General features: G+C 43.3%; 1 protein-coding gene across 2 annotated transcripts in view; it reads left to right on the plus strand.

The window, feature by feature from the left end:
* Positions 1-25,718, plus strand: part of SLX9 (SLX9 ribosome biogenesis factor) — a 700,441-nt gene that overhangs the window by 604,121 nt on the left and 70,602 nt on the right. For both annotated transcript variants that reach the window (XM_069615852.1, XM_069615853.1), the window contains exon 3: positions 1,952-2,020. In XM_069615852.1, the coding sequence (XP_069471953.1) occupies positions 1,952-2,020 (69 nt within the window). The remainder of the gene's footprint in view (positions 1-1,951; positions 2,021-25,718) is intronic.

Here is a 25,718-nt window from a genome sequence, read left to right on the forward strand (position 1 = left end):
GCAAGAGCGACAGGGCTCATCCTTTTATCCCAAATTCAAGCCAGGAGCCAAGAGCGACCAGTGCTCCCAACAGAGATGAGACTAGCAAGGGAAGCAAGGCTTTACTTGCCTCCAAAAGTCAGAACAGAAATCAAATTGCAAAATGTTGGGGGTTTCCTTGATATCAATGGAGGGAAAGTTGGCAAAAGAAAATCTTTCCTAGCAGACCAAAATTTCAGTTTTAAAAGGTGGTCACTCTGGAAATAGGATTCTCGCACCACAATGCAACCAACACGCAGTTGCTGGACCCGTGTAGCCGAGTCACAAGCGCACATTTGGTAGCAATGATGCTCCAAGCTACACAATAGTTCAAATCCAAAGAAACCTTACAGACTTTACATATTGTCCAATTGTCATGGGGGACAATATGTTAATGAAATGTTCTTTTCATGGGATTGGGCTGTACGAATTCCACTCCCATGCGTGAGCTTGTTCTGATAGGGTTTCTATTTTAAATAGTGCAGCAGCCGCTTCCCATTGAAAATGGGGGGAAAAGACAGATTTGCGCAGCCTACACATTTTACAATTATGGGCAGTCATCAAAACGAGCTTGAATGCCTTGTGTCGGCTGAGCAGCTCAACCATCGTAGCAATGAAGGCCTGATATCTGAAAGGAGATTTTCCAGCACAAAGGTCACAGATTGAGTCCTTCGCAAGTGTCACTCATCCGTTTTTAATAATGAGCACGTGTACAGCGGAGGGAATCACCTGAGTGTTCAGCTCAAACTTGAGCATGCAGCTGAGGGAGTAAGGAAGGGCCTAATTATTGCATGCTGTTGTTTCCATGGTAGATTACGTTGTGCCATTGTTTAGTTCCTCTTTTAGCCCTGTCCACTCTCTGTGTTTTACATTTACAACAGTATGGGGAGTTTCCTGGTAAACTGATCTAGACAAAATCAACCAAACTGGATAACAAAAGCAACAAAAAAAGGACAAAGTATCATGAAAAACATTCAGACTTTAATAGGTTGGTGTTTATTAAGCATGTTATTCATTGGTCAGTTTTCATAGGACCTTTCTGTCACATAGGGACGTCATTTCGGGGTCAACAGGGGTCGAACTTGCGACCCCCCGAGTTCTCCCTTGCTACCCCGTGGTCTCCCTTGCTACCCTTAAAAGAAAATGTTTAAAAAAAACGTATTTTTAAAATTATTTTTTTACACAATTCGAAGCTTCTGGGCTGTGGCCAATATCATGTGGCTTTCTTGCTAGAGTGGCTGGCTTTCTTCTTCTTCGGGCTTCTTCAAAAAAACAGGGGGTACCATAAGTGTAACACTTTTAGCAGTGACACTAAATAAGAAAGAATAGGAATAACAATTTCTTTCTGTAATTCTATACAATAATTGCTAGACTCATTAAAGGTTTATTTCAGGCACACTTCAGGGAGCGAGTCACTGATTTAGTCTGTTCTTAAACACAATTCGCAATTCGTACAAAATCCTCCAAAAAGCATTCAGAGTAGAATAAGCATCCATTTCGGACTGTGCATTTTGCTTTTCGCAAGTTGCAGTTATAGCATGTTTTTTTTTTGCCGATACATATGGAGATCCATTCTTGTATGAAATGTATATCACGTTACAGTGATATTGTAACCATTTCTTTCATAGTGTACTTAGGAACAATGGTATGTGATGTTACTTACTGTTTTGTCAAGGGGTAAAAGGTTGTGTTCCAACGCTTCCTGTCACCTCGGGGTGGAGTCAAATGACATCACTCCCTGTGATGTTATCAGAGGCCAAGGCTCATATGATGTCACTTCTGCTACCCCTGGCATTTTGGTGAAATGATATGCCTGCTGTCACACTGTGAAGTGCTTTGTAAATGACTAATTAACTGCGAGAATTGCTTGTTTTTGGTGGTAGAACACACCTGCATGTGATTACATTTTTATTCTTTTTTTCCCCGTTCCCAGGTGCAGAGGAGAAACCACTTTTGTCAAAGAAAGAAAAAGTAAAACTTCGACGTGACAGATGGCTGCAAAGTAAGCTCCAGCTTTACACCATGGAGATCAACACAAAACTATATTAAATTCAATAGTCAACCAAAATAGATTACCTGCCTATATGAATCTCACTATTGGCAGTCCATGCATTCACTCTTAATTTAAATATATATTGAATCCTAAAATATACTATATATTTTAAACATTTCTATTCTTAATGGGCTTCAGGCTAAACAACATATTTTAACTCAATAATGGCAGGTCAGGATGAGGCAAGTGTGTTTTCAAAACATTAGATTGTCTCCAGTATTACGCGAAGTATGGTATCGGAGAAAGTTGCTGGAGTAATGACTTAATATATATACACACGCACAAATGCACACAAACTGCCCTGTGAAGGTGTAAGATTGTAAAAATGTAAATGTATTAGTTATATGTAGGTCATTCTATGTAGACAACGGTCCATTTAATTAGGCTCCTGCAGGTTTAAATTCGAAAATGCACAAGTATTTGTTTGCCCTATTCTGAACCCCCATGTATACTGTGTTTTCAGAATACATTGGTGCAGTTTTCACTAATCATGCATTTGTGACTTTCATTAAACATGTGTGTTGCAATGTGTGTGTGTGTGTGTGTGTGTGTGTGTGTGTGTGTGTGACTGTGGCTACAGATATGTACATAGCTTTACATTTGTGTGTGCCTACTGTGTTCAATCTATTGGTGTGCATGCCTTTCAATTTATGTATGCCTGCACAGTTTGTGTATCTGTGTGTAGTTTTAAGCCTGCATGTATTTTCAGGCTGAAGATGTAGTATTCCCCTGAGGCATGTACAATGTTTATAACCCCCCGTTCCCTTCCATATTACAGATTAATCAGTTTGTGTGTTTAAAGATAAGGGAATGCAGGTGTTTGCACTCTGCAACATTCTTTATACTCATTTTTGTTGCACCAACATCCGAACTGACTATGGCCCTCCCCTGGCTGCATTAATGCATGATATTCCCCCAGGTAGTAATATTTTGCAATTACACTATAACCCAAGATGACTCTTGACCCACTTAAGCCAATAAAACATATCAATACAAAGTAGATTGTGCTTGAAAGAAACCACATCTCACTTTGTGTTCAATGTAGATGGAGTTACACAGGGCTTTGAGAAATCACCACCAGTTTCCTATTTTCACATTGCATTCCCTGCAGTTCCCTTTCCTTTATCATCCCAGATGTTACCTTGATCATTTTATCTGGGCAGTTTGGGGTTGACAGGGATTTAAATTACCTTTTCTAATGTGGCTTCTGATTTTGGAGGGTCAGCTGGGAATACAGTCAACCTCTAATTATTCCTTCAATAAACCCTCTCGTCAGATGTATTTTCTGGAATGCAAATTCCAACATAGACTGACCGTCCTTCTCCCAGTGGACTAGTCTCCCATCTGCCTGGGGTCACTCCTCCATGTTTCATCATCCCTATCACGTGTGCATGCAATTAGCTATCTTTCTCACTCCACCCGTGGCTTGTGACAAGTGTTGTTCTCCAGTCCTTTGATTCAGGAGGGTGGGGTCAAAACCACTCCTACTGAAGAAAAGCCTATTTTGTTTTTCACACATAGCTCTGGATGTGAACATGAAAGCTTAAGGTCCAGGTCCTGTACATCGATGTGCCTCTTTAGATGCTTGCGTTATCACGTTGAGATAACATTTTGTGAAATAGGTTTTTGCCGTTTTTCACCTATTCATATGTGGCACAGTATATCATTTTTACATAATTTGGTAGCTATAACTTGTCTATACAAACTGTCAAAATGTCATGTCGATCCAAGCTTGCGTTGCGACGTAGCAATCAATTTAGTGATTCAACTTTTAATGTAAGATTTCCCTCATGTTAATATGAATCAGGTTTTCTAGTCTCGAGTTGCTGACACTTTCCTGAAGGTGGTAGTGGCAGTGCATCGCCTACTTACTCCTTTTGCATGATATATTAATGTGTGTGAGAGCAGCTGTCTTTTGCTGTGCATAGCGTTCATAACCTTTCCTTGTCTTCTTTGCTAATGCAGTTTTCATGACAAACCTGTTGAAGCCCAAATGCCCCGATCAGCCATCTCTTCTGTTGTTTTCCCAAGCTGGCCTTCAGAATTGACTTATACTTGAACAAAAGCCCTTTGTGTAGGCTCTTTATGTTTTGGTATTGGTCATTGTCGATCTGTGTAGGTCGGAAAAAAGTTGAATCCCCCTGTAAACAGTTTGAAAACTCCCCTTTTCAGTCAGCAGACTCGGGCAAGTATCTTTGAATTTCAAATGTAAGGACTAAAGTGAAATATATGTATGGTCAAATTAATTGGAACTTTTATATTAGTTCCTGGATTGCTCTACATCTCCTTATTATAAGTCAAATGAAACATCTGTAAATACTGTCATTGAAATTGTATAAAGATTTCTATGCCACGCAGGAGTCCTTTGGATCTACTGTGCTTACTGCTGCAATATGCCTTACAACTTTGCGTACTCTAAAACACATAATTAAGATGGTACTTAAATACAAAACACATTTAAATTGCATGCACATTTTCTACATACAGGACATATTCGTAATACAAATTGATTTTCTTAGTATACTGAGAACAGTATACTGAGAACCCAGGAACATTGCCCATGTGATGATATCCCCGACTTTCCTATATCTTTGTCACATTCTTCCACAATTATTCTGAGCTTGCTGAATTCTTTTGTGAAGTAAATGCATTCTTTGAGCCTATCTTTTAGATGGGTGTTATGTTGTACTTTGTTTTCATGCCTGTATGTCTGCAGGATTGCACTGCAGGCTCCCTTGTATATAGTTGAACTCTGCTCTTGTTCTCAAGGGCATTCCTGCTGGGAGAATGCTGTGGAGTTCTATGGGTTGCTGTTGGAGAGGAGAGGCAGTTGGAGAAGGAGAGGGAAGTAGATGCAGTGGATGTCTGGGGTCCTGTTAACCACTTAAACTTGTACATCAATAACAGTGTGTTGAACCCACCACTAAACCGCATGGTGTCCTGCATAATAATGGTAACAAGCTGGCGAAGTTGGATAGGCCCCCGGGCATAGAAGGCAGTGTGGTGCCACTGTCATCCTTGCAGTGAGGGCTGCCCTCCCTCGCAGTTCAAGTGTGGTCTCGCTGTTGTTCGGCAAAGACGCCTGTGGTCGGTGCTCCTAGTAGGCCCAGTGGAGACAATGGTTTCTGTGGTGTCTACAAGGGGTAGGGACCCTGCAGCAGGAAGAGGAGTGGCGATGCTGCTGGGATGATAGCCCATGCACCGGGGAAAGGCTACGAGGGGTAAGAACCCATGCAGCAGGAAGAGTGGCAGCGCTGCTCGCATGAGAGCCCATGCATCGGGGGAAGGAGAAATAGCAGTGGAGCATTTCTACAGAGTGCGGCCAAAGGATTGAAGAAAAGGACCCAGCGGTGTCAGGCGTGTGTCCCATGTTGCATTTTTGGAGCTGGTTCCTAAGGCAACGACTGGGAACATCATCTCCTAACTGCACCGTTGCCTATGCAGGAAGCACAACAGACCTCTTAAGTAACGTATGCAGTGAGAGAGCTGTTTCAGGTACTGTTAACTGCTGGGTTTATGAGCTTGAGGTACATTTCAGTACAAATCAGGAACATAAGTTGGCTCCTTACTCACAAGTGTAGTGAAAGCTTCCTGCCCAGTACAGGAAAAACATTTGTTTTTGGAGTTTTGTGTTGCACCAAGCATCATGAAACACTTACCACCCCCAATTCGTGGCAAATCCAGGCAAACCTTTGGTAAAATGGGAGACCTGGAAGAAGGATTTCCAGGACTATGCGTTCATAATACATGGTCCCACATAAAGTGTTGGCTGACATAATTCTTTGCTAAAGCATCGTTTGGCGTTCGAGGGGTGCAGAATACTGAAAAGTTCACTGAAATTAACTGCTGCCACTGATGGTTAAGAAGCTACCAGAGGGGGGCGTGAGACAGGCATGGTATCAAGAGAGCCATTGACTCAAAGATGTTAGTTTCAAAACCTTTATTTACTAAGGTTCTTCGATTTGCAATGCCTAGCTAGTTCTTACTCTAAAGGAATGAGTCCCTTAAAGGAGAGTTCCGGGACTTTTTTTTTATTGTCCCTACGGGTCGGCCATGTGTTTGTAAGCATAAATCGGTAGATCGTAGGAAACTTTCCTATGGACCTTACCCGACTTTTCGCCCCTTATCGCACTCGAAATCAGCCTCCATTTTGTGATAATCCTATCATTCCGCCGCATCGACCTGGCTCACCTGCCTTTGCGGCACTAAATCAAATCCCCCGCCCCTGAAACAGACTTTATCAAAACATTCATATTCCCCGCCTCTATCCGTGACGTGACTGAGCTGCGTAGGCAAACGCGCCCAGGCGTCTTCTACGCGACTCCACACAGACCCCGGAAATCAACACAGATCAGCTCACAATACTGCGCGCCACAATTCGGAATATGAAACTGTACTTTGAAATCAAACCGCAAGATTGTACATTTGGCAAAGTACGTTTATTGGACATCAAATGTTTAGAGAATATTCAGCGATTTGCATTTTTATTTGCTCACGTTCCAAAAAGTTCGTATTGAGGAACGCGATGGTCCTTTGCTGTACACAGGGTCTTAGAGCATCTCACAATACAGCGCCACAATTCGGAATGTGAAACCGTGGTTTAAAAGCAAACGGCAAGATTGTACATTTGGCAAAGTACGTTTATTGGACATCAAATGTTTAGAGAATATTCAGCGATTTGCATTTTTCTTTGCTCTCGATCCAAATTAGTTCGTCTTGAGGGAAGCGATGTTCGTGTGCAGTACACAGGGTGTTGGTTTACGATAAAAATAAGCTCTTCGGTCGCACTGATAATCGCATGGCTGTTCCAACAACGAGGCACTAGGCCACCACAACGGTAGGTATGTTGCATCTAACCGTTAGTACCGCATAAGGGCATACTTGTACTTGGCGATCGTCCCATAAAATGGTCAGGGTGGTAACGTTGTTCACGCGGAGAAGCAACTGGCGGCTGTAGAAGCCGTCCGCCGGTGTCTGGTACTCGTGACACAGACAGTAGTGAATGATGTACCTAAAAACATAAAAAATGAAATTAGTCTCACCATCAGATCCTTATTAAAATTATTCATTTCATAGCGAGGACAGCGCTACTGGGTGTACACAAGTGTTTAAAGGCGTGGCGAGGCATGGAGGGGGGGGGGAGTGGAGTACAAGGTAAGTAGCATAAAATAATAAATAAATAGGGCCAGCTGGTGGCAAGTGCAAGGTAAGTGCAGAACAAGTGCTGGGAAGGGGGGGCTGTAGGATACTGAGACAGTCCCCCAGTGCAGGGGTTGACAGGGAGGCAGTGCAGGTGGAGAGTGGAAGGGCCCAGGACTGAGGTCGCAGACAGTGGACCAGTTGTAGCAGGGGAGAGGGAGAGAGAAAGCAGAAGCAAAGAGGAAGGTTTTGAGGTGCTTCAGTAAAAGCAGATGTTTCTCCTCAAGATAGTGCGCGGTAGAAAACAATATGCCACATAGAACGAACAAGTACAACTGAACCCGTCTTTAAAGCCACTGTATAGTAATGAAATTGCGGTATAAACTCATCAAAAGTTACTTACATTATATTTGCATTTTCCATTGTGTCTCTGTGTAGGGCAGACCCGAAACACCACTCCTTCTTTGCCGACGTTACTTCTTCTAATGAACGTGGCTCATCGTTTCGTTTCTGAAATTTTATTCATTATCTTTTCTTAGTCTTTCAGGATGGTCCCGGCCTGTCAAGGTCAAATCACAATAGAACCTTATATTGGGTCGTGGGCCGTTCCGCCACCCGAGCAAAACATCAAAGCAGCTGACCTTCACTTTGAGCGAGCACACATTTCTAGTTAGCTGCAGTTAGTTTTAGGGACATCTTGTCTGCGTGCCTTTTTTTTTATTGTCCCTATGGGTCGGCCATGTTTTTGCAATACGGAAACATTCTATAATTTTTGTAAAAATGATTTATATTACTGTTTGGTTTAATTGCAATGGGCCTGCAACATGAGGAGACTCGAGAGAACAGACAATCAAATTACAATCATTTAAACCGTGATGTGTATTTCTCAATGAGCTCTGCTTTAGGTGGACATGGAACAGAGGCAATGTTGGGTGGCAATGCAGTTGTCCCCTGCATAGGTTCGTTCACCACTCCATGTATGTGCCTATCGAGGACATCTACGATAAGTCTCTCAATAAACTCATATTGCATATCCTCAAACACTGGTTTGATCACCCATTGTTTACTTCTTTTAGTGAAGGCCTTATTGTAGCGAAGCGTCCCTAAAGTTCCGGTCGTCCTACTTTGTTGACGGCCAACATTATGGTTATGTGCCAAGACCGCTAGAAGAGTCCGATTTTTCATGCCTTCCATGCCAAAATGCAATCTTTTGGGCCTGTACTTTAGGCACATATTGTGGAACACCTCCAAATCTCCTGTGTGGCAGAATTCCGTGAGTCCCCTCAAATCTCTTGTTATAGTTTTATCAAATACAATCTTTTCAATGGCCTTGTGAGTGGGTGATGAAGGAATCAACCACTTCTTCTTCCGTGCCTCCTCTGTGGACAAATGGCCATGTTCACATTTGTGGAAATGCTCATTTGTCGACCATCGATGTACGTTGCTACAGTGCAACATTACTGACCGCCATTTTTCCAGTAGAATTTCCAACGACCCTTCACATGTTTTTGAGCTCCACCAAAGATGGTTGCTGATTGACTTGGACCACTGTGAAATACCTTGCATATCATTTTTTTTTCCTGCAGCCGACAATTTTTTATTGATTGTTTTTGCAAGATGCCATACGTCAAATTGGTGATTTATATTTTTGTACTCTTCTCTCATTGTCTTGGCAATTGAAACGTGTCTGTCCGTGGCTATCAGGTCGATCACCATTCCCCGCGATTGTAGTTCTTGCAATGATGCTACAAAGCCAACTTTCTCCATGGCCACTGAGGATGTACTTTGTGACACCTGCACGACCACCGAACTCACAATTTTCTTACTTTCCATGTCCTGAAAGTGGTAGGTGCAGTACTTGGCTGAAAATCCTGGGCTGTCGCACTGTCCATCACCGGCTAGCCTGAAGCGTTTGCCCGCGAATGTACTTTCCATTGACATTTTTTCCATTCTCCAAGCTTCGCTGATGGCTGGAAATAGATAATCGGTTTGGTATTTGTAGAACTGACTTTTCGCAATGAAATGGATTCCCACAAACTGAAAGAAATACTGTAACTTTTTAAAACTTGAACCACTAAAAAGTGCGGCCGCTGCACAAAGTAGATTGCCTGCTGGCAGTTGCCCCAGCATGGGTTGTGCAGACCATGCGAACGGATGATATTGTGTACAGGTGGCATGTATTTTAAGGTTAGTGCCTCGAATTGCACGAGTCACATTAATCAATGGCTCCCCACATACTTCCCCACCAACCGAATGCCCACATTTCATCATCATAATAATATCCATCAAACAGCTATCGAATACAATGAATTTGGCCTCTTTCCTTATACTGTCACTCTGCATCCCAGCTGGTTCGGCCTGTAACGTTGAGGACATGTCACTCGCATGAAAGGTACAATCTCTGATATCGTCTTCCGCTATGCTGAGTGATATTGATGGTGTTTCATTGTCGTCCACGTCATTCTCTTCCATTGCAACATCTGTTCCTTGTCCGGAGATGGGAGAAAAAAACAATGTCTTCAACTTTCGCGCGCTCTTATTTTTTGCGGGTGTGGATTCTGTGAATTGATCTCCGACTGCATCCAAACTACCAGGAGGACATTCACTATCAATGGCTGGTGGTGGTATAGCTCCGTTGTCAATCACTTCATATTCTTCCCATTGGCACGATGCATCTCCAGTCTCAAGTCCCTGCCAAAAGGTTTGACAAGCAACATCTCTCGTTCGCTTCACTGTCTGTGTAGATCTAGTTCTTACACCCACTCGCAACTAGAGGACAGATTAGAAAAGGGATGTTCAGTTTAAACACAACTTACAGTATTGAACTATTGACAGTGAAAGACAACATAATATAGTGAACAGGACACTAACCTTCTTTTGCTTTCTTTTCTTTGAAACTTTCTTGCCTCGAACTTCAACATCTGGACGCTGTTGCTCCGACTCGTGTGTGCATGTCTCCACTTCCTCTCGCGCTGCAACGACTATATTTTCATGATAAGCACATCCATCACTCACTGAGGCTCCATCGACTCCCTGAAACATAGAACTTTCATTAGTATGTATAATAATATTGAAAACACAAAATGTACTTGGGGACCAATACCCATACGTACATCTCAATAGCAAAACACGAATGAACGCATTGTGTAGAACATTCAAACGACAATAGTTCACGCATTGTTGATCTAGTTAGATTGAACTGTCAAGATCCATACCTCGGGCTCCGCATAGACTTCCATTGATGATATTATTGAAGATGACGCTTCAGCAACTCCCTGAAACACAGTAATTGCATTAGTATGCTTTTCTATTTTGTTAAAAAGAACATAAACTTTGAGCAGGCGTCAACGGCTCATCTAAATAGACCTGCACAAATGATCAGTTGTCTAAAATAAATAATGGATATGTAAATATGATTCGATTTGCTCGATCGTTGGAAGTGTCACCACCCAGAGATCTGCATCAACTACTAGGGGTGATGTTCTTGTAGAAGAAGCTCCGTCATCTCCCTGAAACATAGTACTTGCGTTAATAAAGAAGGAAGTATAGCGGATGTAATCACGTCATATGATTTCGCTTGATCGAGCTGTCAGTATCCATACCTCGAAATGCATAAGAACATCAAGGGACGATGTAACTGCGGTGCACACTTCTGCAAGCTGTTGCGCCGACCCGTAACTGCATGCTCCCCCTTCTACTTGGACTAATGCTCCATCGACTCCCTGAAACATAGGACTTTCATTAGTAATGAACACAATATTGAAAAAAGAAGACAAATAGGAGGGCGACGACAGAAGGACATATCAATGGCTAAAAACGAAAGAAACATTGTGTGTAACAATCACGCTACAAGAATGCAAGATCTGATGATCTCCATCGATGGAACTGTCCGGAAACGTACCTCGAGCATCTGAGTGACATCTACGGTTGTCGTCAATGCGTTGGACTCCTCAGCATCTCCCTGAAAGACAGTACTTGCATTATTTTGGATAACAATAATTATAACTGAAAACAAAGACTAGAGGACGAGTACAAGGGTGTACCATTAGGTAAAATAATTACACGATCAATTAAAACTATTGATTTACATGCCTAAAACAAGTCAGTGTCAGAATAGCTAAGTAAGATTACCCGATAGGCGCTTGAAGTGGCTGATGACTGCAATAACGACACGGATGGAGAATCTTCCGCCTTCATATTGAGTGGATACATAAATGGGGAAATTATTGTTAGCTAATGCTACACACTACCGCAAGGCCGAGAGATAAATACGTAAACTTGACTCACCAGTGGAGGGATGTGGACGAATAGAGTGGGAATAGCGGTTGAGAGCAATTTTCGCCTCGCTCGCGGTGTTTTCTTCTTTATTAGCAATGATGTGGAGTACATGTCTGGGCTAAAGTGCCTGCTGCAGATGCGGTATCGATCACCCCTCTTGTCCGCAAAGACTTCTAGGACTCTACTTTCTAGCTCAGAGGCTGGATATCCGCAATATCGGACCCATTCTCTTATCTGATCTATTGTCTTAGGGAAAACATGCATTATAGTACCTTCAGATTTGTTATGGGTCTTCGAAGGGCAACCGCCAATGGAACAGGCAGGCATTATGGAAAGTTCTGAAAAGTAAAGATCAACAATTCTCTATGAATACCAATGTGTTAAAACAGTAAATGACACATAAAAGGTTCAATGCAAGGTCCGTTTTGGTTCTTGGAACTATACACGTTATTCACATGCGGATAAGTATTTCAATAACTTTCAAAAAATAGAAAAAGTAATTTGACTAAACTCAGAACATGTGACTAGTTCCTTGCATGTACTGTCGTGAACGAAAAGAAAACATGGATGCAATTTGATGACTACTAGCAAATAGATATAAATTAAAAAATTGGACGCAAAATGATTATGGTACATGGACTTACCTTGACGAACAAACAGTTAGATGCAGGGATCAGAGTAGTTTCTTGTCGTAGAACAGGGAGCAGTTCACAGGTTGCAAACTGACGAGTTTGCTCAAAGTGGTCACGGAAGTTCACAGAGACGAAGAGCAGATAACCAGCACCTTCACGGGTTGACTAGCAAAGCGCAAAGAAGTTCTCATTAGAAATATGAAGTGGGTTATAAAGAATTCGAACCAGGGGTGTGTTTGTGAATGAATGACGTGTATATGTCGTGGCATTATGTGGATTGCAGGGGGCCGTCCAGCGTGAGGGGGATGCTTGGCAGGAGACACGGGGTCTGGAGGTAGACATGGGAACAACAAACCCATGCTCTATAGACCACTTTGAAGTGTACATGGTCTTTGGTACCTCTTGGCCTTTATCGCTCCCTGACAGCTCCACTTGCCAGCAGCTCAAGTACCCCGGTGCGAACTGCCTTTGATAGGGCGGGGGGTGGATCGGGGCGGTGGTCGTGCAGACAAGACACAGGAAGACTCGTGAATGGAGACACACTTATGTGGATTGCAGGGGGCCGTCCAGCGTGAGGGGGATGCTTGGCAGGAGACACGGGGTCTGGAGGTAGACATGGGAACAACAAACCCATGCTCTATAGACCACTTTGAAGTGTACATGGTCTTTGGCACCTCTTGGCCTTTATCGCTCCCTGACAGCTCCACTTGCCAGCAGCTCAAGTACCCCGGTGCGAACTGCCTTTGATAGGGCGGGGGGTGGATCGGGGCGGTGGTCGTGCAGACAAGACACAGGAAGACTCGTGAATGGAGACACACTTATGTGGATTGCAGGGGGCCGTCCAGCGTGAGGGGGATGCTTGGCAGGAGACACGGGGTCTGGAGGTAGACATGGGAACAACAAACCCATGCTCTATAGACCACTTTGAAGTGTACATGGTCTTTGGCACCTCTTGGCCTTTATCGCTCCCTGACAGCTCCACTTGCCAGCAGCTCAAGTACCCCGGTGCGAACTGCCTTTGATAAGGCGGGGGGTGGATCGGGGCGGTGGTCGTGCAGACAAGACCCGTTTGCCGCAGGGCCTCACCAAGGAGAGGCCATCTAACTGAATGTAAGAGGATGGCTGCAGGATCTACTACATGGAAGGCAGGGGGGTGAGTTTATAAATACCTCACCCTCCCAGGAGAATATACACTAGATTCATTTAAAAAATCAAAACAACCATTGTTAAAATATATGTTGGGCTTTATTTTAGATTTTAATTAAACATAAATAATAAACATTACACATTGTAAAGTTGAGGTTGCAGCACATCGAGGGAAAATCCGCGGTATTGTCCACTGTCACTGGGGAAATGTTGTCTAATGGCAAGTACCGCACAGGCAGGTATTACTCTCCGAACGCGGTGTCCGAGCCTCCCGTGAAGCCACCAAGTGAAGCAACGATAGGCCACCAGCCTGTACCACCTGTGAAAAAAAAAGATGCAAACTGTATTAAACTGACCAAACTTTCTTATCAATGTCGATTCAGGTAACACATGTCATTTTCCTTAGAAAAAAATTATATCTAGAAAATGCACTATATGGAACCAATTTACATGCGTTCCAATGATATGTAAATGTAATTTTATATGTGGGAGACGACCATGAAATAGTGGTGGCATCACTGACATCACAAACAGAGTATACTTACTCGTTACTCGGATTACGCGGACGAACAGTGCCACGAAGTTCGTGCATAAGCACCATCATCATCCTCAACACTGTCCGTGAGAGGCAGGCTTCCCTGAACTCTGGCAGCTCGGTGATGCATTGCGGACTTTGCTCGCCTTCCTGCTGACTTTGCTCGCTTTCCGAAATGTAGGCCAAGCACCCGGAATTTTCACGGCAGCAGCAGTTCTCCTCCTCAGTTGGCATTAGCTCGCACCGATTGCACGTGCACCAGGTGGAGACGCCGTCCATGCGACATGGTCCAGGCTCTTCATCCGTTGACTGGTCCTCCCAACTGCCGTCCGAATCCCCATCGTTTTCCCGTGCTTGCCTTTCCAGTAGTTCTTCCTCGGTGTACTCGGGCTCGTACATATACGGCATTATTGTGGCCATTGTGCGGTAAAGATAGTAAAATAATTTATAGCGGTGGTACTGGTATCTGTTCACACGGGCTACAAGCGGCGAAGGTAGCTGACCAGAGCACTGAAACGAGTCACAGAATACTCAAAGTAACACAGAGAGAGGAATGGAATCGAAAATCTGCTGCTGTATGTTGTGAAACGGTCTGTTTATACTTATTGGGGAAAGAGGCGTCCTGCCATTTCCATGGCAACACGTCAATAGCTGAGGCGCAGCGATTGTTGACACGAGACGTGCTTGAAATGGGCAGTACGCGTCTGCTGATGTCAGGCTCAGGGGCGGGGGATTTGATTTAGTGCCGCAAAGGCAGGTGAGCCAGCTCGATGCGGCGGAATGATAGGATTATCACAAAATGGAGGCTGATTTCGAGTGCGATAAGGGGCGAAAAGTCGGGTAAGGTCCATAGGAAAGTTTCCTACGATCTACCGATTTATGCTTACAAACACATGGCCGACCCGTAGGGACAATAAAAAAAAAGTCCCGGAACTCTCCTTTAACTGATGTTTCTAAGGGCCGTCGATGTCTTAGAGTCCAAAACAATAGTCCTTCTGTGTCTAAACTTATGCTTGCCCTCATTCTTTACAAACATGTGTTAGGAAGTCTTCAAAAAGGAAAAATAGTGTTTCAACGGAAAATAGGAAACCAAGGTTGGTTTCAGGTGATTTTCTCACCAGGTGTGGGCTGGTCAGCTTCACAAAAAGGAGTTCAATCAACAAACGGCTGTTCATCAGACCGCCTCGATAGTTCTTGTCGCAGTCTTACACTTTGAAATGTCATACGTTTCCTGGATTCCCTTCCCCAAGCTCTTGCTCTTCCAAGTTCCATAACACAAATCAAAATAAATATACACAGTTCCTTTCCAAGCTCCTCAGGGTTCCCTTGCCCAAGCTTCAACTCATTTAGCATCAAAACCAATAGGTATTCTACTTCTCTAGGATTCAAACACAAGTTCAGCTGTCACAAAATAATAAGTATTCCACTTTGTAAGGCCTCTCAAGGTTTCCCTTCCCCCAAGCTCAGGCACCTCTTGGATTCATATACGAGTTCAGTTTGTCAGGATGTACCTTTCCTTTTATATTCAGTTCTTTCATACACATTTCACATGTGGGGTACAATCAGAGACTTTAAAAACTGCCAGGTTCTTTGCTTTTCCTGGCTGGGCGTGACCACTCTGATTGGTATCTCCTTTCTTTAGTCCATGCTCTTCCTTTTAAGCTCTCACCTTCAGGTACTTCCTGAACCCCTTTCTTGCTTTCATTTGTTTCACTCTTGCACCATCCTCTGCTTTGTTCAATCCGTATTGTGCCTCTTGCACACTTTCCATACTTTCCCTTTCTTTACCATGCACACTTGCACCTGGTTAATGTGCACACTTGCACTTGTTTGTACTCTTACCGTGCCTCTGCACACTTTACATGCTTTCCTTTCCTTAACGTGCACACTTGCACCTGTTGTGTCTGCGCACTTTTACGTTCTTTAAATGTCTTTACTTTCCCTCTGTGCCGCTAGTGCCTTTTCATTCTTTCTGCTTTCTTTAAACAGCTTTCTTAAGCTTCCTCTCGCTTTCCGCTCGCTGCCATTTTATAAACTTTCTCTTACTTTTCCGTGCCGCTTTACAAACTGTCTTTCTCCCGGTCCGCTCCTATCAACCGTGCGCTCCTGAGTTTCTCTCTCACTGACATGAAACTCACCGGGCAGCGCTGCTTTCATGAGCGGTTTCTCTGGATAAACGGGGTTGAGGTCAGGGTCTCACCACCTGCCCCTCGGACAGTCCCAAGGGAATGAGCATTTCTCCAGACACCAAAAAGCAGGATGCAGGCTGCCTTGTTCTGGCTCATTGGCAGCATGGCTCCCTAGTCATGCTGCAGCCCCTCACCAACACTGGGCCAGCGTCTCGGTGCACTGTTCTCCTCCACGCTTCAGGTCCTGCTGCTCTCTGCTCCTTGGCCTCTCTGCCTCTCTGGTTCAGACAATATCCACAGCGCGCTCTTACCTCTGTGAAAAACCACACCTTTGGTAGTTGAACAGCCAAGTGGAGTCAGGTGTGAGTGGTCATTATGAAATGCCTGACCCTCCCTGACTCTATTAGCAGGACAACTGGTGTTCTTTCTATAGTAGGTTTCCCTTACTTTCCCCATGTTGTTTCTATGGGTAATCTTTGCTGACCCTAGTTGCATCCTCCTTGTCTCAGTATTTGCTGGAACTGGGGAGGTGGAGATGGGGTGAGATTGGAAATACCCATGAAGGCTGAGGTACAGTAGGTTTGGGTATTATTGGGAATAGGGAATACCATGTCTCGTCCTTTGGTATCCCTCTCCCAATCCCTCGTGATCCTCACTCGCTTGTCCACCCCCAGGGTCAGGTTCCAAAAGCGATAGCCCTTCCCTGCCCACGTGAATGGAGGATCCCAAAGGAGTAGGTGGGAGAATATAGTCAGGTTTCTCACAGGAGTCTCTAAATGTATATGAGAACATTATGGAAAAAATGAACCTGCACTTTGAAAAGACTAGAATCATACTGGAGAGATATTACTTCGGTATACATAAACCGGTAAGAGGGTAATCCATGGCGGACTTCATCACGCGACTCGGGGAGCTGGCAAGCAAATGTTACTTTGAGCTGAAATTTAATGAGCGGCTTCATGATCAGTTCATTTTGAAAATATGTGAGAGCGAAATAAGGGAAGAAATATAGACTAAAGGTGATGTGCTCGATATTGCAAAGAAGCTGGAACACATGATGGCATGTGTCAAATAATAGGAAAAGGATGCACAGCCAATAGAGAAGGGAGTTGCTGCCGTGGATATGTATACAGACAATAAGGGGCACAGAAGATTCAGGTGGTGGCATAAAAGGATGAAGTGGTGAAGAAGGGGACTGCCACTGAGGGTAGTGATGATAAGAAGGCCAAAGGGGGTCTAATGTTATGAGGTGTTTCCATTATGGTAGCATGTTTCACTTTGCATGTAATGGGGCATGCTGAGGTCTCAATGTTCCATGTCATAAGTGTGGGAAGAAGGGACATTTTGCCCGTTGCTGCGAGAACTTCTCTCATGGAACGATTAGAGAAGAGAAGTGAGCATGGAATTGGGAGAGGATGATATGGGTGATATGGACAACTTTGAAAGGGAGGCAACAGTAGGTGCAAGTTGGTCAGTGAGCACAGTGGGGTCTCGCCTCCAGAGAGGTGAGAAACAGCATGCAATCGTTGTGGTGAATGGTGTGGGAGTGTCGATGCTAGTGGATACGGAGTCAGACTACACGATTGATAGCAATGTTTAGATTGATGGGCTCAAGGGGGTAAAGCTTTCTCATCCCAACATTAAGGCTAATGCATATGGTAGAGTGCACATCGAAATATTGGGAGTGCTTGAAACGAAATTGGAATGCAAAGGAAAACCACTGTGGTGATTGTTTGTTTCCAAGAATGGTGGAAGCCTGTTAGGGTGGTAAGAGCAAATCAAGATGAGGTTTGCCGTGGATCCTAAAGTTACTATACATGTGGCTGGGGTGGATGAACAAGTGCAGAGGTGTCCTGAAGAGAGTTTTGAAGCAGTATTTACAGGTTGCTTGAAATCATAATCATAACCACGGGCACAGCTCTGGGCAACTCTCCAGACCATCTTTTTTTCAGCCTGCCAAGCCATTACAGAGGTACACAGAAAGAGAAAAGAGGATCCAAACTGGAACCCTCCAGTCCCCTGCACACCTTTGTATTGCGTCAATAAGGCGCCTTAATATCAATTCAAAGAGATTTTTGTTGTCAGTCCACATTGGAGGATAATAGAGAACAAGTAAAATGTAAATGAAAATTAGAAATGCAGACAGTTCTTTGAGTGTAAAAAACAAGTATTCTTTTATTCCAAACGCAGAAGCCAGAGAGGATTTAGTTCATTGAGGGCGGCTGATGCGTTTCGAGAAGTCTCTTCTCTTCTTCATGAGCCAGAGATCATGTACAAGAACTAAATTAAAGCAGTGTAGAGAAAATAAAGGCAAAGTCAGAGTGTAATTGCTACTAGATAGTTTCCACAACTTACTACGTATTTACAGACAAAATGGTAGTCTTCTGACAGTAAAATCACAAGAACTGTCTCTCAATGGTTACATTAACAAAGGAAACCGTAGTAGAAATGAAGTTCCACAATTGTAAATGAATTATATCCAAAGCCACAAACAACCAAACAACGGATGGCCAATTGGTCAAAAATTCAGACGAATCACGGATGGCTGGGTAAAACAAGGTGGGCAATGTAAGTGTTGATCCTTACATACAAAACTCTATGCTTAAACTATTTGAAAATATGGTAACTAAGGATCTAGAGAGGATCAACTATCAGAAGACTACAGCGACCCACATCAAAAAATGCCAACTTGAACACATCGAAGCATTAGCTAAGGACAAAGAGATAACCATTAAACCTGCTGACAAAGGAGGTGCGATCGTCATAAAGGACACTAAGGACTATACTACTAAATGCCAAACGTCCTTAACGATGACAACACTTACACCAAATTAGATGGTGATCCATACAGAAAATCAAGACACTGATAAAGAACACCATTGAAGAAGCATTGGACCACAATTGGATTAATCCAAAAACAGCTGAATTCCTAGTTAATCAATAACCCATCACTCTGGTCTTTTAGGGTCTCCCAAAGATTCACAAGAACCCAACAAATCCCCCGTTGAGACCCATAGTAGCTGGATCTGACAGCATCTTTGACCCATTAGCCGTCTATGTGGATAGATCACTTCAAGAACTTGTTCAGGAGACACCTACATATCTGAGAGATACGACAGACTTTCTAAACTGCATTCAAGATATCATGGCTTTGATTGCCGACTGTATAATATTCAGTATGGATGTGTGTAGCTTATACACATCCATCCCCCACGAAGAAGGAATAAGAGCAGTAAAATGGTTAATCTCTAACACTCCAAACAACACTGGGAATAACAACTTGATTTTGAAATTTCTGGACATCATACTTTTCAGTAGCTATTTCAGATTTCAAGGCAAATTTTATTTACAGACCACCGGCACCTCTATGGGCTCATCTATGGCCCCAGTTTATGCCAACACATTCATGTACAAACTAGAGCACCAATATGTACTGGATCACCCTGAATGGTCATACAAGATCTTATGTGGAAACGATACATTGATGACATTTTTAGTATCTGGTGTGGGACACGTGAAGAACTGGACTCTTTTTTTCAACTACATGAACACCATCCATGATAATAGCAAATTCACCATGGAGATGGGCACACCACACCTACACTTTTTGGATGCGGACATGGAAATTAAAGAAAACCGTATCAGCACCACAGTCTATCACAAACCGACAGATGCAAACAACCTGCTACACTTTACAAGTCATCATCCGAAATCAATGCTTAAAAGTCTACCATAACGCATATTTTCAGATCTAGCAGGTCTCAACACAGAAAGTACTAAATTGTTTGAGAAGTTTGAAGCCAGAGGTTACCCAGGACCTATCCTTGAAGGAGTTAGAAAAAGATCAGAACTTGTCAGAAAAGAACATCTTCTGGTCCCCAAAAGCAATACCAAGGAAACGCCACTTCTCCACATCACCAAGTATTCAAGACAGAGTTTCCAAATGGGAAGAACCATTAGAAGACATTGGAACATTCTCCTTAATGACCAGACACTTAAGGAGTTATTTCCTAAAGCACCGATGATTGCTTTCAGGCATGGCAGGAACCTTAGAGACAAACTTGTCGGAGCAGAAATACCACCTAAAGACAAACAAATGGTTCTACAAATGAAAAAAATGGGAACTTTCCCCCTGCCTTTGTTGCTCACACTGCAACAATGTAACTAAAGGCGACACCATTGTACATCCATGTACAGGAAAAAATATCAAACTACGACATTATGCTACCTGTATGTCCACTGGAGTGATCTATGCAATCAAATGCCCATGTGGCAAACTCTGTGGGGCAAACGACAAGCTCAGTTAAAAAAAAGACTGACGGAGCACAAATCTAACATCAGGTGCAACAACACCAAGTCACCCCTATCGAGACACTTCATGGAGAACAACCACTCTGTGGCACAAATTAAATTCCAAGTCCTAGAAGTAGTCAAAAAACCTTATAGAGGTGGTGACTACCACACAATACTCTCTCGTAGAGAGAAATATTGGATCCATACACTGAACACACTACTCCCTAGGGGTCTTAACGACAAATTTTCATTGAAATGCTTCATTTAAAGAGGCACTTAATAACCCATTGCTGTTCCTTTCTTTCAATTGGACTCTTTATATGTATTGTTCATTTTTCTACCAAACTGTATATCAAGAGTAATTTTACATTACTGTCTATGAATGCTACCATGATACCACGCTTTCTATGTAATTCTGTGGTTCTGTGATATCAGCTTTACTATTTCTGTACTTTGTAAATCCTTAGCCAACCAACCACAACTCAAATGATATGACCTTATCCACCAGGCGATTCGATTCCGATTACCTCTGTGTATATTTTCCGGCACTATTCACCACTTTTCTACATAGGTTGTACGCTCCAAAATGGCCGCCGCTTTACACAATCTCTGTCAAGCGGTATACTCCCTTAGAGTCCTAACGCGAGTCCGTCGTTTGTTTTGACGAACCACGTTGAACATGAATGCATGCGAGGGGGTCCTCCGCTCCTCTGGTTGCGTTCCGCACCTAGCAAGCATCTCCATCGACACACGCATACCCCTCATTAGGATGTGTGAGACGCACTGGATTTTCACTGAATGCTGATCACAATCGCTGCATCTGGAAACCTAACCACGCTTTCCCGACAGTAAGTTTCCACTCTCCCACACCATTTCTAACCAGGGGAACACTTTTTTCATGTTAAGGACTCCATAGTCTAACGCTCAGCATTTTCGGGTTATCCGCAGATCCAGACACTATGCCCTAGTGGGCATCTGTACAGTGACTGTACGTCACATACTTACTACCATCGGACAGAATCCAGATTGTACGCCGCATTCGGCACCCTTTTGAGAGGAAAGTGATTGTCCGATGCAAACAGCATCCATCTGATAGGACTCGAACGTACCTACAGATATTCTTTCAGCCAGGGTGAGTTATTACCTTAAAGTTGGTCTCACCTCTCTTGTTTTCATATTGATACCATTTTGTTCAACCTACTAGACCCTTGATTTCCCGCACTTCTCTATTGCAGCACACTGGTATCCCACTTCTCTGCTGGCTTAATTTATAAATCAGCATCCAACTGCACACTCTGCTTTACAGAGCCACCTCCAAACACTATAGCGCAAAGGACTCCTTTAGTTATGGTGAGCATATTTTTCGTTTTTTTAGCTTACATTGCCCACCTTGTTTTACCCAGCCATCCGTGATTCGTCTACATTTTTTGACCAATTGGCCACCCGTTGTTTGGTTGTTTGTGGCTTTGGATATAATTCATTTACAATTGTGGAACTTCATTTCTACTACGGTTTCCTTTGTTAATGTAACCATTGAGAGACAGTTCTTGTGATTTTGCTGTCAGAAGACTACCATTTTGTCTGTAAATACGTAGTAAGTTGTGGAAACTATCTAGTAGCAATTACACTCTGACTTTGCCTTTATTTTCTCTACACTGCTTTAATTTAGTTCTTGTACATGATCTCTAGCTCATGAAGAAGAGAAGAGACTTCTCGAAACGCATCAGCCACCCTCAATGAACTAAATCCTCTCTGGCTTCTGCGTTTGGAATAAAAGAATACTTGTTTTTTACACTCAAAGAACTGTCTGCATTTCTAATTTTGATTTAAATTTTACTTGTTCTCTATTATCCTCGAATGTGGACTGACAACAAAATTCTCTTTGAATTGATATTACGGCGCCTTATTGACGCAATACAAAGGTGTGCAGGGGACGGGAGGGTTCCAGTTTGGATCCTCTTTTCTCTTTCTGTGTATATCTAGGTAGCCCTGTGCCAGGGCCACTTTTCCTCCCTCGCACCCATAAGTAATTAATAATTTCTTCTTTAAACCTGTTACCTCTGAACTATAAAACTGTGTGTGTGCACCCTCTATCTTCCTGTTCTTCAAGCCATTACAGAGGTGTCACCAGTGAATAGTAGTTTTGGTCTATATGCCCAGGGTACCACCATTGAATTACTCTAAAAGATGGGCAAAAGCGGTCATAGAGAAATTGAGGATGGAACCTATCTGTGTGAGAGAAGAGTTATCCAGTGAGATCAAAAAATGAGAGAAGGAAGGGGTGATTGAAGCTGTGGAGGCATCGGAGTGGGTCTCTCAAGTAGCGGTTGTATGCAAAGCTAATGGCCAAGTGAGTTTGTGTGTGGACCTGAGGCCTGAATTGAGATGTGGTGGTAGACACGTTTCTGCTCCCTAAAATAGGGGAGATGGTGAGCATGGTGGCTGGGATGAAAACCTTTCAGTGCTCTGGACTTGGCATCAACCTATCACCATGTAAGGCTTTATCCCAAATCTAAAGATCTTACCACCTTTGTCACACATGCAGGCACTTTCTGATACAAAAGGATGCCATTTGGCTTAGTATCAGCTACTGCATTTTTCCAGAGGGTGATTCATAACTTTTTGAGAAACATGAAGGGGGTACCATCTTTTCAAGTTGACATTTTGGTTACAGGGAAAGATGTTGTGCAACATGATACTAGACTAAGTGAGGTTTTAAGAGTATTATTGGAGGTGGTCACACCCTACGGAAGGAACAATGTAAGTTCATAGTGCTGTCTATTGATTACATGGTGACACAGTTGGTGACGGGGGGGGTTAAAACTCAGGGGAGAGTTAGTCAGTGATTTTAGAGTTGGAACCGGCTAAAAATAAACAGGAAGTGATGTAATTCTTGGGGCTAGGTGAGTACTACTCCAAATTTGTGAGGTGTTTTACGGATAGGTGCAAGATAGAGATCTCTTCAAGAAGCGAACCTCTTTTGTGGTCTGGAGATTGTCAGAGGAAATTTGAGGACATTAGTAATGCTATTTCCAAAGCACCTGCACTGGGAAACTTTGATACTAGTTGTGACACATTTATCATGATATATTTGCAAGTGAGACAAGACTAGGAGCTGTTCTCATGTAGAGTGCATGTTCAAGTGGAGAGGTTGGTGGCGTTGCCTCAAGGGTGCGTAGAGGAGCAGAATTACCATATTCAGCCATAGAGAGAGAAGCTCTGACTGTGGCGTGGCAGTGAAAAAGTTCAGAACGTTCCTGTGGGGAATGGCATTCACGGCCGCACAGAGCACAAACCATTGGTCGGCGTGCTCAGGAACAAAGGGTTGGATGGAGTGTCTCGCAGAATAGTGAGGTGGGTCCACCGCAATGCAAGGCCATCATTTTGTGGTGGAGCATGTTCCGGGAAGGGAGAACATGTTTGAATGTTTTCTCTCAAGGCAAAGGCAAGGTGGGTAGACAGAGGAAGTAGAGGGTGGAGAGGAGGAATAAGTGTTTTTAGTGTGTGGTAATGCTGTGTGCGAAAGGGAGTGGGAAGAAGCTGCGAGGGAGGATTTGGAAATAGGTCAGGTGATTGAGTTTGTTAGGAATGGTTGGAATGAATAGACTAGTGAGGTTAGTTTGGTAGTATTTCACAGAGTAAGGGAAGAGTGAGTATTGAAGGGGATTTTGTGTGTAAAGCTGGGCGTATTAGAATATAATAATAATATGCATTTTTCTTAGCCCTAAGCTAATCCCTTTTTCTTGATCAAAATCCTGTTCTTTTAGTAATATTCAAAATGGGCTCTCATTTGTCAGTCATTGAGTAGAAACCAAATAGAAATGTGTTCATTGCTTCCTCTGTCAGTCATTACAAGAAAAGGCTGGGTCCGTGCAGAGGGAGTGTATCAGTAGAGTACCCTGGCCTTCGACGAGAAGCCTAGGTTAAATAACAATAAGGACAGGTCCTCCTATTCCGCGAAATAGTTACGGCTGTTCCATTATGGCTCTGTTTTCTTCCCTAAATTTTATGTAAAGACTGGCCGCACTAAGCAGAGGTTAGTTACACAATGAGTCCTAGTGTTCAGCCCTTCCACTTTGTTAAACCCACATAAGGTATCTTTTAAACATTGTGCTAATAAGGTGACCATTGTTGGAATAAGAGGGCAAGTGGATTCTGTGTTTAGGGCCCCAGACATGAGTCACTGTCCATGAACTGGCAGAAACAGCTTGTAAATTAAAGCCATATGCAAAGTGGTGGAGACTCATGACATAACAATAACATCTATTGAATATGCAATTTGTTCTGCTTTCTGGGGATTAAGGCATTATTATGTATGCAGTCTGAACATATTTGTGTTGTTATCTCTTGCAAATGAATAACAAATAACCTTTGCTGATGTAGGCTTCATTTTTTGTATGAAAGGAGAAGCTGTGTACTATTCAGGCACTTCACTTCTCCACTCTCCATGAAATACTGGTCATGGTTGAACTTAAGTCCGCTCGAGTGTATGATCTGTGCAAAATAAAATCTTACCTTGCAATTTTGAGTCTGTCTCAGATACTATACTTTAGTTGAATTAAAGCGAATAGAAATCTCAAAATGGCGCCCAACATGCGGCCCCACCAAGGATGAGGGCCCTTTGACTAGACGTGACGGGGAGGAACCTGCCAAATGGACTGCTTGGTTTCAGGGATCCCTGCCATCACATCTACTCGCAGCTGACGCTAGCCTCCATGAGCGGATTTCTCTCCATAGATGCCTTCTCCCAGCTGGGGCCCTTGCGAATTGCACGCAATATTTCTCTCAGAGCAACTGAGACAGAACTTTGTAAGTATAGCTGTTTGTCAGGTAAGACTTGGTTGATGGGGTGATGCCGAAGACATTTGCAAATATCTCCTTTTGCCAGGAAAAATCAGAACATTTTATAATGCCTGTTCCCAGTGAACCTCGTAAATGTTGGTCCAGACTTTGTTACTTTCGCTCTGTGAATGACTTAGAATTTGGTCAGCCTGCACCCCCAGAAGGTACTCCGGCATATGAGATGTATGTCAAATACGGGTTAGGGGCAATCAGATTTAACAGTTCATGGCACAAACAGACTAAGGATATGCCTAGCTTACGATGGCCAGAAATTGGCTCTTTTGATGTATCTATAATTCAGCATTTAGTATCTGTATTAAAGAATAAGGCTAGTCCCTCCGCCTTTGATGTTATCTGTGATTGGCGCAAGGAAGCCACGCAGAATATCAAACGCGAGCAGAAATTTGCTCGAAGACGCATGTCGCCAGCTGATCAGGCTTTAATCCATGATCAGCAAAAATGTCATCAAAATAACAGAGAGAGACAGATATTGTCAGTTACAAAGAACAGGAATTGACCCCATTATACCTACTACTACCCAAGATCCTGTAATAGAACAGATCCTTCATAACCCAAACCAACATCTCCTTCCCTCCGCGTCTCCTCCTGGTCTGGTCAACCACAGAGCCCATTAGTAGTTGGGCTCCTGGGCC

This window comes from Ambystoma mexicanum, chromosome 9 (assembly GCF_040938575.1).
Source record: "Ambystoma mexicanum isolate Mex_15411 chromosome 9, UKY_AmexF1_1, whole genome shotgun sequence".
In the NCBI taxonomy this organism is placed as follows: domain Eukaryota; kingdom Metazoa; phylum Chordata; class Amphibia; order Caudata; family Ambystomatidae; genus Ambystoma; species Ambystoma mexicanum.